General features: G+C 40.8%; 1 protein-coding gene across 1 annotated transcript in view; it reads right to left on the bottom strand.

Moving 5' to 3' along the window:
* The window catches only part of RBKS (ribokinase), a 106,235-nt gene that overhangs the window by 79,621 nt on the left and 12,027 nt on the right, over nt 1-14,587 (bottom strand). Inside the window, exon 2 of the mRNA XM_066378626.1 lies at nt 1,677-1,809. Within this exon, the coding sequence (XP_066234723.1) occupies nt 1,677-1,809 (133 nt within the window). The remainder of the gene's footprint in view (nt 1-1,676; nt 1,810-14,587) is intronic.

Genomic DNA, 14,587 nt, shown 5'->3' with positions numbered 1-14,587 from the left:
AACAGATTTTAGGCCCTGGCTCAGCGGTAGAGCGTCGGCCTGGCGTGTGGGGGACCCGGGTTCGATTCCTGGCCAGGGCACATAGGAGAAGCGCCCATTTGCTTCTCCACCCCCCCCCTTCCTTTCTGTCTCTCTCTTCCCCTCCCGCAGCCGGGGCTCCATTGGAGCAGGGATGGCCCGGGCGCTGGGGATGGCTCCTTGGCCTCTGCCCCAGGCGCTAGAGTGGCTCTGGTAGTGGCAGAGCGATGCCCCGGAGGGGCAGAGCATCGCCCCCTGGTGGGCAGAGCGTCGCCCCTGGTGGGCGTGCCCGGTGGATCCCGGTCCGGCGCATGCGGGAGTCTGTCTGACTGTCTCTCCCCGTTTCCAGCTTCAGAAAAATACAAAGAAAAAAAACAACAACCAGATTTTATTTTTCTTGTACAAAGTCTAAGAATATTAAACAATTTGTTTAATCTTAAATATTTATAAATCCGTATCTAAATGTCCCAGGTTATCTAAGCAAAGTAACCCTGCATAGGTTTTAGCTGAAGCCATTTTTTATCTCCATACAGATACCCAGGTAAAGTCCAGTATTAGAGGGAAATAACTTAGAGATAAGCAAATCACCAGTTTAAAAAAATATTTATTTTTAATTGAATTTATTGGGGTATAGGTTTAGGTGTGCAACTTAGTAAAACATCATCTGCATACCACATCGTGCGCCCACGGCCCCAAGCATCAGTCACGTTATTAAAACGAGTTTCCTAAAGCTGTGTTGTTGCAGTAAAACCTGCTAAAAACAGGATGACTCATGCTGTTGTTTAGAAACTGGACTAGATAAACCCATCGGAGCAGACTAATTCTTCTTGGTTCTCATGTTCTAGTTATAAACTCATTCAATTCAGGAAACACAGCATTCAATTATTTGAGGACTGCTACTTCCCAGAAGATTCAGTAACGTAGAAACTAATATTAAAAACAAGGAAGATTACTCTTTCCTATTTAAATCTTCCAAAACAGTGACCTTCTAAAAGCATTACTGGTGTTCAAGAGGGTGAACACACAGTACAGCATACAGAGATGTAGAATTGTGCAGCTGAAACCTATATGATTTAGTTAACCCATAAATTCAATTAAAAAATAAAAGAATTAAACAGGTATTCAAACAAGTACATGTACAAGCATGTGTACAGCAGCACTGTTCACAACAGCCCAAAGGTGGAAGCAGCACCAGTGTCCATCAGCAGATAAATGGATAAACAAGTCGTGGCATATACCATGAAATATGATTCAGTCACAAAAGGCTTGAAGTACCGATACAGCTATAAGGTAGATGAACTGTAAAAACATTATGCTAAGTGAAAGCCAGACACAAAATGTCACATATCACATGATTCCATTTATAGGAAATCTTCAGAAATAGATAAATCCATAGAGACAGGATGGAGGCTGGTGGTTGCCAGGGGCTAAGGGGAGGGAGAAATGGGGAGAAACTGCTTAATGTAAGGAGTTTTATTCTGGAATGATGGAAGTGTTCTGAACTAGATAGAAATGGAAGTTGTACAACGCTGTCATTGTACTATGATGCCACTGAATTATTCACTTTAAAATAGTTTAAAAAACTAAAAAACAATGAACTCAAGCCTTAAAACCATATTCTTACCTTTAGAACCTTCTCCACCGGACTTGACACTTACCTTGCACACCATGGACGTCTTCGCTCCCAGCCTAGCAGCTTGGACACACTGGTTGGCACCTTTCCCTCCAAAGCCAATGAAAAACTTATGTCCGTGGATGGTTTCTCCAGTTTTTGGCAAACGAGAAGTAAGACTATATCATGATGTAAAAAGAGAAGGAAAAAAAGAAAACCCTTTGGTAACCGTAATCATTTTAAGTTCCTCAGAAGAGCACGTTGATGGAGCTTTAAGCAATGTGAGCTGCAGGCAGAAGCAGGGAAGAGCACCTTTGCCTTCAACACAACATAGTAGTTTGCAGCACTTTCGAGAATGCGTCTGCTTGGCAGAATTCCTCTCTGCCCCCTGCCCTGCGCTACCGCAGCTCCACGTCGGATGACAGTTCCTAGTGTCTGTACTGCGTCAGGGTTGTCAATGGCTGCCTGTTGTCCATCTTGGGGAACTCTCAGAGGAAAGTAACGTCATATTGTCCTTTCTCAATGCCCAGCACAGAGCTTTATTCACAGTGGGACTTAATAAATGAGAATAATTTAATGTGTGTTTCTGTCCAGCTTTATCTGGTCGCTTTAATAAGAAGCAGGAAGCATACCAGGATTCTGGTAATCGTGTTCAGGACCTGAGGAGAGGAGAGAAGTTGCAATTCCAGGACCTGAAGAACCTGGGTGGGGATGGGGGTGGGGGATTTAGATGGCAGGTCCAGGTTTTTGCCCTAATCCATAGTACATATTACCCATTTCATGCTCTGACTCAAAAAGAGCATCTATTTTAAAAATTTAATTCTAGCCCTGGCCGGTTGGCTCAGCGGTAGAGCGTTGGCCTGGCGTGCGGGGGACCCGGGTTCGATTCCCGGCCAGGGCACATAGGAGAAGCGCCCATTTGCTTCTCCACCCCCATCCCCTCCTTCCTCTCTGTCTCTCTCTTCCCCTCCCGCAGCCAAGGCTCCATTGGAGCAAAGATGGCCCAGGCGCTGGGGATGGTTCCTTGGCCTCTGCCCCAGGCGCTAGAGTGGCTCTGGTCGCGGCAGAGCGACGCCCCGGAGGGGCAGAGCATTGCCCCCTGGTGGGCAGAGCATCGCCCCTGGTGGGCGTGCCAGGTGGATCCTGGTTGGGCGCATGCGGGAGTCTGTCTGACTGTCTCTCCCTGTTTCCAGCTTCAGAAAAAACAACAACAACAACAACAACAACAAAAAATTTTAATTCTAAAGGGCTAAGTTTAGTTTAAAATTTTTACTATAGAAAAATCCAAACATATGAAACTAGAGAAAATAGTTTATCGATTTCCCCTATACCCATCACTCAGCTTCAACTATTGTCAACTCATAGCCAACCTTGTTTCAGACTGTACCTATTAATCAGCTTCTCCAGGAGCAAAGGATTTTTACTGACATGTTACTGAGCCAAAAAAGTAGGAGTAAAAGGTTTGTTTGATCAGTACATGATCTTCGTAGCATTAAAGGTGGAAGATGTGAGGAAACAACCTCTGAAGGACAGAAGTCTTTAAAATGGAAAGGCGTTCTGGGTGGCGGGGCCAGCAAAGAAGATGGGCTCATTGGCATGAGGATTGGTTGGCCACAAGAAGTGGGGCAAGGGCCTGATGAAGCAGATGGAGAGTGGTAGGTGTGACCAAAAGGTTAATTAGCGTTAGGCAGGAAAGGATGGCCAAGAGCGAAGTTCACAATGGTAAATTGACTGAGAACCTATTTTGTCTTAGTAGATTAGAAATTTATGTTCATTTCCCACATAGGCTGTGATTTATCTGAAACCAGTATCTTACTATGTTAGAGTACCAGAACAATGCCAATTCCTACAGGTCACTAACAGCCTGTTTGTCTCCCATCCAAGTACTAACCAGGCCTGACCCTGCTTAGCTTCCGAGATCAGACGAGATCCGGCGCGTTCAGGGTGGTATGGCCGTAGATGCTTAAGGGCGGCCAACAGCCTGTTTGTAATGGATGTGATATGACCGTTGATGAGAACATATGATTGTGTTAATAAAGACCAAGTTAAACCTGTGAACCTTCCTTAGGTAGTGCTAAAAGTCTCAATAATTTGAGCTAAACTACTCCATTCCCGAGCACCGCATTGTCAACTATAGTTATTTGAGATTCAAGACATTCATCAATAATTTGAAAACATCCCACTCCTCTCCTCCCCTTTTCAATTCTATTTTTATCTTGGATTCTAAATGCATTTATAGTACTGATGAAAAAAAATATACATCTACAAGGTTCACTTCTGAAAAAGGTACTCAATCAAGAGAAAAATGGTTTTAATGTAATGTTATTATCCTGTCATTTAATTTAGCAATGACAAGTGATGATGAGATTTTGATTTGCATCAGAAATCTTAAACATTTTAGGGTTCTGTTATGAACAGGCGATGATGAGTAATCTGTGTGATTGAGTAACTGAATTCTTGGCTTATTGATGCCGCTACAAACAACATTCATAACAACTTTAAAAAGAAAAACTATCCAATGTGGCTAAAAACAGGACAAATAGTTTAATTAGTAAGACTGTCACTAAAGAAACTTATGACTTCCACTATATTTATACTTAGATCTGGGTCACAATCCATTGGTTTGAGTCAAGTGTATTTTTTATTATCAACTGTGGGAAATCATGAAAAATATATCACCATGGTATTATTGGGATGTATATGTATGTGGGGGAGGTTATGTATGTGTCTGATGTAGGAGCAGATGGCTGGGATTTAAACAAAGTACATTATCACAGATACCGTACTGAGTTAGCCATTACTGGAACTCCTCACTCCTTTGGAATTCTATATATTTTTCTTTTCTTTTCCTTCTGCATCTTTGCCCTACTCTTCTCTTTCTTCCTTCAGTTGTAGATTTTCCGTGCATGAGGTCAGAGACCAAGTCTGTAGTGGTCCCCATTTTTTCCCCCTTTTTTAAGTGAGAGAGACAGAGACAGAGATAGACAGGAAGATAGAGAGATGAGAAACATCCACTCATAGTTGCAGCACCTTAGTTGTTCATTGATTGCTTTCTCATATGTGCCTTGACTGGGGGGTTCCAGCCCAGCCAGTGACCCCTTGCTCAAGCCAGTGACCTTGGGCTCAAGCCAGTGACTTTGGGATTCAAGCCAGTGGCCTCTGGGCTCAAGCCAAAGACCTTAGGGTTTCGAACCTGGGCCCTCAGTGTCCCAGGTCAATGCTCTATCCCAGGGGTCCCCAAACTATGGTCCGCGGGCCGCATGCAGCCCCCTGAGGCCATTTATTCGCCCCCCACAGCACTTCTGGAAGGGGCACCTCTTTCACTGGTGGTCAGTGAGAGGAGCACTGTATGTGGCGGCGTCGCTCACATACAGTAAGTACTACTTCCAGTGATGTGGGACGCATGTGTCATGGCTCTGGAAGCGTGTCATATCACTTGTTACGGCTAGCAGTGATAAATATGAAACCGGACATTGACCATCTCATTAGCCAAAAGCAGGCCCATAGTTCCCATTGAATACTGGTCAGTTTGTTGATTTAAATTTACTTGTTCTTTATTTTAAATATTGTATTTGTTCCTGTTTTGTTTTTTTACTTTAAAATAAGATATGTGCAGTGTGCATAGGGATTTGTTCATAGTTTTTTTTTTGTTTTTTTTTAATTTTTTAAAAATTTATTTATTCATTTTTAGAGAGGAGAGAGAGAGGGAGAGAGAGAGACAGAGAGGGAGAGAGAGGAGAGAGAGACAGAGAGAAGGGGGAGGAGCTGGAAGCATCAACTCCCATATGTGCCTTGACCAGGCAAGCCCAGGGTTTCGAACCGGCGACCTCAGCATTTCCAGGTTGACGCTTTATCCACTGCGCCACCACAGGTCAGGCTGTTCATAGTTTTTTTTATAGTCCGGCCCTCCAACGGTCTGAGGGACAGTGAACTGGCCCCCTGTGTAAAAAGTTTGGGGACCCCTGCTCTACCCATTTCACTATCACCTGGTCAGGTGGTCCCCATTTTATCTGTAGTGCCTGTTACACAGTATAGAGTCAACATATTTGCTGATTGAACAAATCTTTGTTAAATGTCTCCCCTTATATTTTAAGAGTAGTAGAATATGTCACCCCACTTTATGACTGTAAGAGTTCAGGACACAATGCCCCAAAATATGCCGCTTTGGCATATTGATGATTTTGAGCTGTGGGCACCTGAGAAACAGCAAATGCAGTGAGGGACTTTTTTGGACTTCCCCTCTCTGCCTAAAGACAGAGCCCCCAAAAGGAACTCAAGTGTCACAGATCCCCTCCCCAGGAGTTCCTTCACCCAGGGAAGACTGACTCTTGTCACAGCAGACGAACTTGGTCACAAGCAAGCATACCTCCCATTTCTTCCAAGGGCCCATTCATCTTTCCTAAAAGTAATTTACTCTTCCCAAGCATACTTCCCTATTAAAATGGTATTTAATCTTGAATTTGAAGTCACCTTGGGGAGTTACTCATTTTTTCCTGGGTTCCTCCCATATATATCTGAGGGATAGATGTTAATAGATTTTTGTTTGTTTTTCTCTTGTTAATCTTTTTTTTCAGGTTTTGTTTTTTGTTTTTTTTTTTCAGAGACAGAGAGAGAGTCAGAGAGAGGGATAGAGACAGACAGACAGGAACGGAGAGAGATGAGAAGCATCAATCTTTAGTTTTTTGTTGTGACACCTTAATTGTTCATTGATTGCTTTCTCACATGTGCCTTGACCGCGGGCCTTCAGCAGACCAAGTAACCCCCTGCTGGAGCCAGCGACCTTGGGTCTAAGCTGGTGAGCTCTTTGCTCAAGCTGGCAACCTCGGGGTCTCGAACCTGGGTCCTTCTGCATCCCAGTCCGACGCTCTATCCACTGCGCCACCATCTGGTCAGGTTTTTAAAGGTTTCATTTATTCATTTTAGAGAGGGGAGAGTGAGAGAGAGAGAGAAGGGGGAGGAGCCAGAAGCATCAACTCCCATATGTGCCTTGACCAGGCAAGCCCAGGGTTTTGAACTGGTGACCTCAGCATTTCAAGATTGACGCTTTATCCACTGCGCCACCACTAGTCAGGCTAATTTGTCTTTTAATACAGAGATCTTATCCAAGAAATTAGAAGGACAGAGTGACAATTAATTTTCCTTTCCTACATCTCTTTCCCATGTCTCCTTGTGTAGTCTCCATTCAGGCTGTGGAGGTGTTGATGAATGAGGAGGAGGAGGAGGAGACTGGCAGGAATGACTGTTCAATTGTGTGGCAATGACAATTCCATGTTTTACCAGGTTGTGCCTGCTGCATTCCCAATATCAGCAGCATTCCTCTTCTATGAGCAAGAACTCTAATAGAACTTGTAATAGAATTCCTTCATTAATGCACTAAATCAACAAATGCCAAATCAGTGTTTTCCAGTGTACTTCCTATAGGGCAAATCAACTTGCTGACGATGAGGTAAAACCCAACCATGATGCAAGTAATACATGAGCTGGAAAAACATGTCACAGAACAAGATTAGTATGATATGATTCATTTTTTTTAAACTTTTTTTATTTTTATTTTATTTATTCATTTTTAGAGAGGAGAGAGAGACAGAGAGGGAGAGAGAGGAGAGAGAGACAGAGAGAGAGAGAGAAGGGGGGAGGAGCTGGAAGCATCAACTCCCATATGTGCCTTGACCAGGCAAGCCCAGGGTTTCGAACCGGCGACCTCAGCATTTCCAGGTCGACTGATTCATGTTTTTTAAAAGAAAAACGATATATATATTTGGTCTCAGATCATATGTAAATGGATAGTCAATGAAATGTCAATGACAAGTATCCATTAGTAGAGTGGGGTGAGGAGCAGTGTTCATCTTTTACTTTATATACTTATGCATGGAAGTATATGCAACAAGAATAGACTTTGTTATGGGAGACCACCTCCCTGCATTTTCTTCCAGCCACTGGTTCTTCCTGGGCTCTGGCTGGCTTCTTGCAGGTGCAACCTAACAGCATCTCGCCAATGCCACTCTTTCCACTTCTGGGTTTCTATAATATTTCAGCGGTTTTTCAGGCTGTCCTGCAGGATTGAGCAACCAGTTGCCCATAGGGGTGACCACCTTGAACATGTCCAGCATCTTTAATAGGCTCTTCCAAGTCCTTGCTTCACTTTCCCTGTCCCTTGCGTTTTCCCTCTGGACCAGAGTCCTGAATAGAGTATGTGCACTTAAGCCTTTGTATCATGCTCTGCTTTCTGTTGAAACCACACTAAGATAGTTTATTCATTATTATTATTTTTTATAGTAGTAAATGGCGAGTGGAAAGTGTAGTGGAGAGCAACTAGAAAGTTAGTTACAAACAGGCAGCATTTCCAAATTATAAATTCTAATTTTCTTTAAATTAGGCTTTCCTATCTTTTCTTTAAGGAAATTGTGAAATTAAGGTCAGGGTCAAGGAAGGGCCTGCTGAAGCAGCATGCCGTGGATGAAAGCATTACTATGATCGCCTCAATTCAAACACGAGGTTTAGCAAGGTGCCAAAGACAGACAGTGCTCAGAGAAGGAAACAAAGAAAGCAGTACTGGTAGAAATACACTGTTACCATTTAAAAATTTAAAATAGTGTAAATTTCTGAATGATGGAGAAAACTCAAACAGAGAAAACCAGTCATAAGAAATATATTTGAATTTAAGACATATTTGTTGCTTTAAAAAGGTCATGACATTTTAAAGCTGAATTGAACAGAAGGAAACACTGATAGCTGTATATAGATGGCCCCAGTGTCCTGGGCCGTGAGAGCCCGCGGGGTTAGAGCCTTGTTGTGTGAGGCAGGAGGCCTGAGCCACTTACTGATTATATTACCTCTGACAGCTCTTCCCTCTTTGAACCAGCTTCTTCTCTTGCAAAACAGGTTTAATAATACTTGTCAACTCCTTAAATGCCTGCGTTTTTGTGCTCTGAGTTATTTCACTGACAGGTGTTAGCAGAACAACTTATCATTGCTTTTAACTTCTTGACAATGATGTGCTTGTTACAGATGCTCAGAGATGATTCATAGCAAAGGAAGGAATGACCTGGTGAAATACGGTTTCAACCAAAAAGGTCAGACTAATACTGGCTGCAGCCCAAAGTCAGGCCAGACGCTGTCTTTTGGCTTTTGCATCCCATCCTCTCTTCTGGCTGCAAGCTTCTGACACACTGTACGACTGAAATAAGGATCGTACTATTAGTTATGACCCAGTTAAAATTCAGTGTGCTCGTTTATTATTCCTTCTGCCTGTGCTCTTCAACCATATCTGTTCTTTTCAGCATTTGTGTATGTCACATCTACAAGGATGAGAGTAACTTTCAAACCAAGTTAGAATCTATTTCTACCACTGTAACAAGAATTTAGCTTCCCAACTAAAGCTTCATTCTGTGCTTCCTAACCCTAAATTTACAGACATGTATAATTTATTCTAGGAAATTAAACATGAAATAAGCTTGAAACAGTTCATAACAGAGTTTGATTTCCTGCCAATCTTTTCCTAGCTAACAAGTCTATGGCTAGAAAGTCATTTTGTTCAAAAATGTAGTTACTCTTGAATTTATAGAACAGAAAAACAATACTCTAACCAGAAGTGGCCAGCCTTTCAGGGTCGAATCCTTGACCCTTATTTATCAAAATTTTGTTTATATGTGAATAGCTACGTTAGGCACTGGGAGAGCCAGTAAGATGGTGGCCTTATCTGGCTTACTTCATTTGCATATCCGCTCAAATGTTTCCTCCTCCAAGCAGCCTTACCTGCCACCTCACAGGAGATACCCCTTTCTATTTTAATTTCTGTATTCATTCATTCATTCTGGCAAGAAACACAGGGTTTCTGGATCAGAGACGGTCTCTTAATTACTCACAATTGTATTAGTTGGTTCTCTATGTCACAATCCTGACAGGGTGACATGATGAGAGAAACCTTGAAATAGTGAATTTTTGGAGTTTATATAGGATAGCTGACACAGCTGCTGTTCCTCCTTCCCTCTGGGGTGGGGCTGGGAAAAGGCAGGGGAGAAGGAGGGCAAGAAGAGGAGAGGAAGGTCTCTAGATTTATAACCCCTAGAATGTAAATAAATGTGTCCAAGGGAGAAGTCTCTAATCTCTCCAGAGGTCTCTGACTTCTCAGGTTTGTTTGCCACTGAAACATTCTCTAACCTTTGCTCAGGAAGTCCTGAAAATGCAGAAATGTGAGGGCAATCTAGTGCTTTGCTTGTCAACAGTTTTCTTCATAGCAATATTAATACCCAGCATTACAATACTCATTTCTTTCTTTCCTCTGTCCCTATCTTCTTTGGATTAGTTGAATTTCATTTCATCCTCTCTTGGGTATGTTATTAAGTCTACCACTTTTTTCTATTGTTTTAGATGTGATTGATTTAGGGTTTACTATAAGCACTTTTAACGTATCAGTTTATTTTCAAACGTGCCACTCTACCTATAAATGTAATTTACTTTTCAATAGTATTCTTCCATTTCTCCTTCCTAACTTTTGTGCTATTGTCATACATTTTTCTTCTATGTGATATAAATCTTACAATAGTGTTATTAATATTTAAACTGTCAATTGCCTTTCAAAGAAAATAAGAAATAAAGAAAATAAAATGTCGTTGTATTCACCCATTTACCATTTTAGGGCTCTTCATTTCTTTGGGTGGATCTGGTTTCTACCTAGTACCACTGTGGTCCCACCTAAAGAACTTCCTTCAGTTGGTTGTTGTGCAAGTTTCTGATGATAAGTAATTTCAGCTATTGTTTTTCTGTCTTTATTTCCCCTTCATATTTGAAGGCTATAAAATTCTATGTTGACAGTTTATATTTCAAGCACTTTAAGGATTTTTTTTTATGGCTTGCATTGTTTCGGACAAGAAGTCTGTAATCAATCTTTGTGTCCCCATATGTAATGTGTGCTCTTTTCCTCTGGATGATTTTATGAGTTTCTATTTATAATTGGTTTGCAGGAATTTGATTACAATGTGCTTTGATGTAGTTTACATTATGCTTATCCTGCCTGGGGTTCAATGAAATTCTTAGATTCAGATATTTATAGTTCTCATAAAATTTGAAAAATTTTCAGCTATTATTTCTTCAAATTTTGTGTTTTTCCCAGTTTCTCTTCTTAGACACCAATTACACACGGTTGACCACTGTATATTTTGTTCAGTCATTCTTTTCTCTATGCTTCAATTTCGATGTCTTATTACTGTCTTCAAGTATACTGATACTTTCTTCTGTGTTGTCTACTCTACTGATAAGCTCATCAAGTAATCTTTCATTTTAGGTGTTGTATTTTTCATTTTTTAAATCTCTATTTGGTTCTCTTTCCATCTTTCACTTCTCTCCTTACTATACTCATGTTTTTCTTTAAATCACCAAGCATAGTTTTAACGGCTCTCAAAATTCCTTTCTGCTAATTCCACTAACACTGTAATTTCAGTGTCAGTTTTAACTTTGTGTTTCTTGGTTATGGATCATATTTTTCTGATTCTTTACATGACTAATGATTTTTGGTTGGATGCTGAATATTGCAAATGTTACATCATTGAGTGTCTTAATTTGTTATGTTTTTCCAAAGGGTTGAACTTTGTTTTTTTTTCCCCGGGCAGTTAAGTAATTTGAGGATCTGTTTGATTCCTCTGAGGATTGTTTTTGAGATTCATTAGGGTGAGTTTAGGGCAAGTTCAGCCTTCTATTAAGTTGTGGATCTTCTGGGATCTTTACCGAAAGCTGCAGGGGTTCAATGTCTATGGCTGGTTAGAACTCAACACCTCCCATTCCTGTATGATTTCTGGGAAATGTCCAGCTTAGAACTAACTCTCCAGTAGTTGCCCAGCTTTGTGGAGTTTCTCTCTATGTATTTCCATTTAGTACTTAACAACAGACTTTAGGGGACTCCTATGTAGATTTCTGGACCATTCCCTGATTAGCTGCTTCCCCTCCAGTATGTGTTCCTATAAATTCTAGCCATCTCAATCTCCCTAAGCTATAAACTCAGCTTTCATAACTCCCTGATACTGCCATGATTTCCTTGAATTCTTCCCCTCTGGACTATGGTCAGTAATGTGCCTCTAGGAATCATCTTATTTGTTTCCTTTCTCTTCTGGATAACACACCTGTTAATATCTGAAACAACTGCTTCATATATTTTGTTTCAAATGTGTCCCATTTTCTAGTGGTTTATGGTGGGAAGGTAGATCTGGCACTAGTTACTCCATCATGGTAAGAAGTAAATATTTTTAAAACGGTCTACACTTTAAAAGACACTTATATAGCTCATTGGGATGACAGAGGCCTATGTACATAATAAATTGTACAGTGAGGTGAGAACAGGGCAAAGATGCCATGTAGGACTGTATCCCAAGGAGAAAAGCCAGATATTAAACAGATATATATGGTCAGAATAATGGGGACAAAAAGGGGCTACATCTTTCTTAATTTTTAATACGTGGATAGATGATTGAGTACAGAAGGTACCAGGAGAGGCATATAGTTCAGAATATTAAAGATATATTTAAAAATGAAAGTACTATCTAATGTCAAATAATCTTTTTTAATAATTATATCTATCTATCTATCTATCTATCTATCTATCTATCTATCTATCACCTATCGATCTTACTCTCAGCTAAGAAAAGTCCTGAGAAAGAATAGAAACTTGGACAGGGAGGTAGAAAAGGTATTGGGAAAATCAGGATGCCGAAAAACAGAACAGAAAGGGAATTGGTGACACTAAAGCATTTATCAAAGTTCCTGAAGAAAACCTTTTTAATTTACTGAAGACAAGCAAAGTATGAAGTGACAACTACAAAATCGATATTTTCTATTTTGCCAATTAATTTTAGTAATTTGTAAAATCCAAAATGACTTCTGTTACCATGCTGTAATTATCTAGGCTACTTCTTTCTGCCATCTGCTGGTGTAGGTTAAAGAAATACAAATGGAACTAATTTTAACCTAAGCAAAATATAATTAGAAGGATAAATCAGCATACAAATAGTGTATTCTGGAACCAATTATTACAAATTTAATTTACCTACTATTTTTGGGTTTTGGTGCTTATGCTTCTTTCATATTCCCATCATCATGAATAATCAAGAACTGATTATATCAAAAACAAAAAAAAAAGAAAAAAAAGAAAAAAAAAAAAGAACTGATTATATCATATGTGAGCTTCACAATACATTTGTGAGATTTGTTAGTGTAGGTTTACCATCTCTGTTTTAGGGAGAAAGTGAGAATTCAAAACGGTACTGGTTTATCAAAATGCGCGTAGCTATTAGGTAGCTGGATCTAATTTTAATTCAAGTCTTATGATTCCATTGCTATGGTCTTTTATCCATACTAAGCTACTTTCTGTGACGATCAGCTTTCTCTCAAAAACTTTTTAAAATGAGAACTTTTATGATCTACCATCTTAGGAACTTTCAAATACATAATACAATATTTTTAATATAGTCACCCTGCTATACAATACATCTCCATGACATTTATTTTATAACTAGAAGTTATAAAACGTACCTTTTGACACCCTTTACCTATTTTGTCCACCCTCCCACCACCTGTCTCTGGCAACCACCAATCTGTTACCTATATCAATGAGCTTGGGTTTTTAATTTGATTTTATTTTAAGATTCCCATGTAAGTGAGATCATATGGTCTTTGTCTTTCTCAGTCTTACTTATTTCACTTAGCATAATGTTCTCAAGGTCCGTCATGTTGTTGCAAATGGCAAGATTTCCTTCTCTTTTATGGCTAAATAATATTCTATTGTGTGTGTGTGTGTGTGTGTGTGTGTATGTGGGGCACATTTTCTTTATCCATCTGTCCATCCATCCATCCATCCATCTTTATCCATTTGTCCATCCATCCATCCATCCATCCACCCACCCACCCACCCACCCACAGGTTGTTTCCATATCCTGGTTACTATAAATAATGCTGCAATGAACATAGGAGTGAATGTATCTTTTCAGTTAGCATTTTTGTTTTCTTTAGCTAAATACCCAGGGTGGAGTTGTTGGATCATATGGTAGTTCTACTTTTAATTTTTGACTGAACTGTTTTCCATACTGGTGGCACCAATTTACAGGGTCCCTTTTCTCCATGTCCTCATCAGTAATTGTTTTTGGTCTTTCTGATAACCATTCTAACTAGTATGGCATAATATCACATTGTGGTTTTGATTTACATTTATTTCCCTAATGATTATTGATGTTGAGCATCTTTTTTTTTTTTTTTTGTATTTTTCTGAAGCTAGAAACGGGGAGAGACAGTCAGACAGACTCCCACATGCGCCCGACCGGGATCCACCTGGCACGCCCACCAGGGGCCACGTTCTGCCCACCAGGGGGCGATGCTCTGCCCCTCCGGGGCGTCGCTCTGTTGCGACCAGAGCCACTCCAGCGCCTGGGGCAGAGGCCAAGGAGCCATCCCCAGTGCCCCGGCCATCTTTGCTCCAATGGAGCCTCGCTGCGGGAGGGGAAGAGAGAAACAGAGAGGAAGTAGAGGGGGAGGGGTGGAGAAGCAGATGGGCGCTTCTCCTGTGTGCCCTGGCCGGGAATCGAACCCAGGGCTTCTGCACGCCAGGCGGACGCTCTACCACTGAGCCAACTGGCCAGGGCGATGTTGAGCATCGTTTCATGTACCTTTTGGCCATCTGCATATCTTCTTTGGAAAAATGTCTGTTCAGATCTTCTGCCTACTTTTTAATCCAATTGTTTGCTTTTTTGCAACACTTTATTGAGTTGTATGACTTCTTTATATACTTTGGATTTTTCCCCCTCTCGGTTTTGACAATAATGTTGGACATTCAGTAGATATAACAAATATTTACCATTATTAATGTAAGCATAAAGACTTAACAAACTCTATGTTAAAAATGACCTCTGCCTGACCAGGCGATGGCGCAGTGGATAGAGCATTGGACTGGGATGCGGAGGACCCAGGTTTGATACC

Source organism: Saccopteryx leptura, chromosome 3 (assembly GCF_036850995.1).
Source record: "Saccopteryx leptura isolate mSacLep1 chromosome 3, mSacLep1_pri_phased_curated, whole genome shotgun sequence".
NCBI lineage: Eukaryota > Metazoa > Chordata > Mammalia > Chiroptera > Emballonuridae > Saccopteryx > Saccopteryx leptura.
The sequence above is the reverse complement of the archived record's forward strand: the minus strand, read 5'-3'. Positions and strand labels throughout refer to the sequence as shown.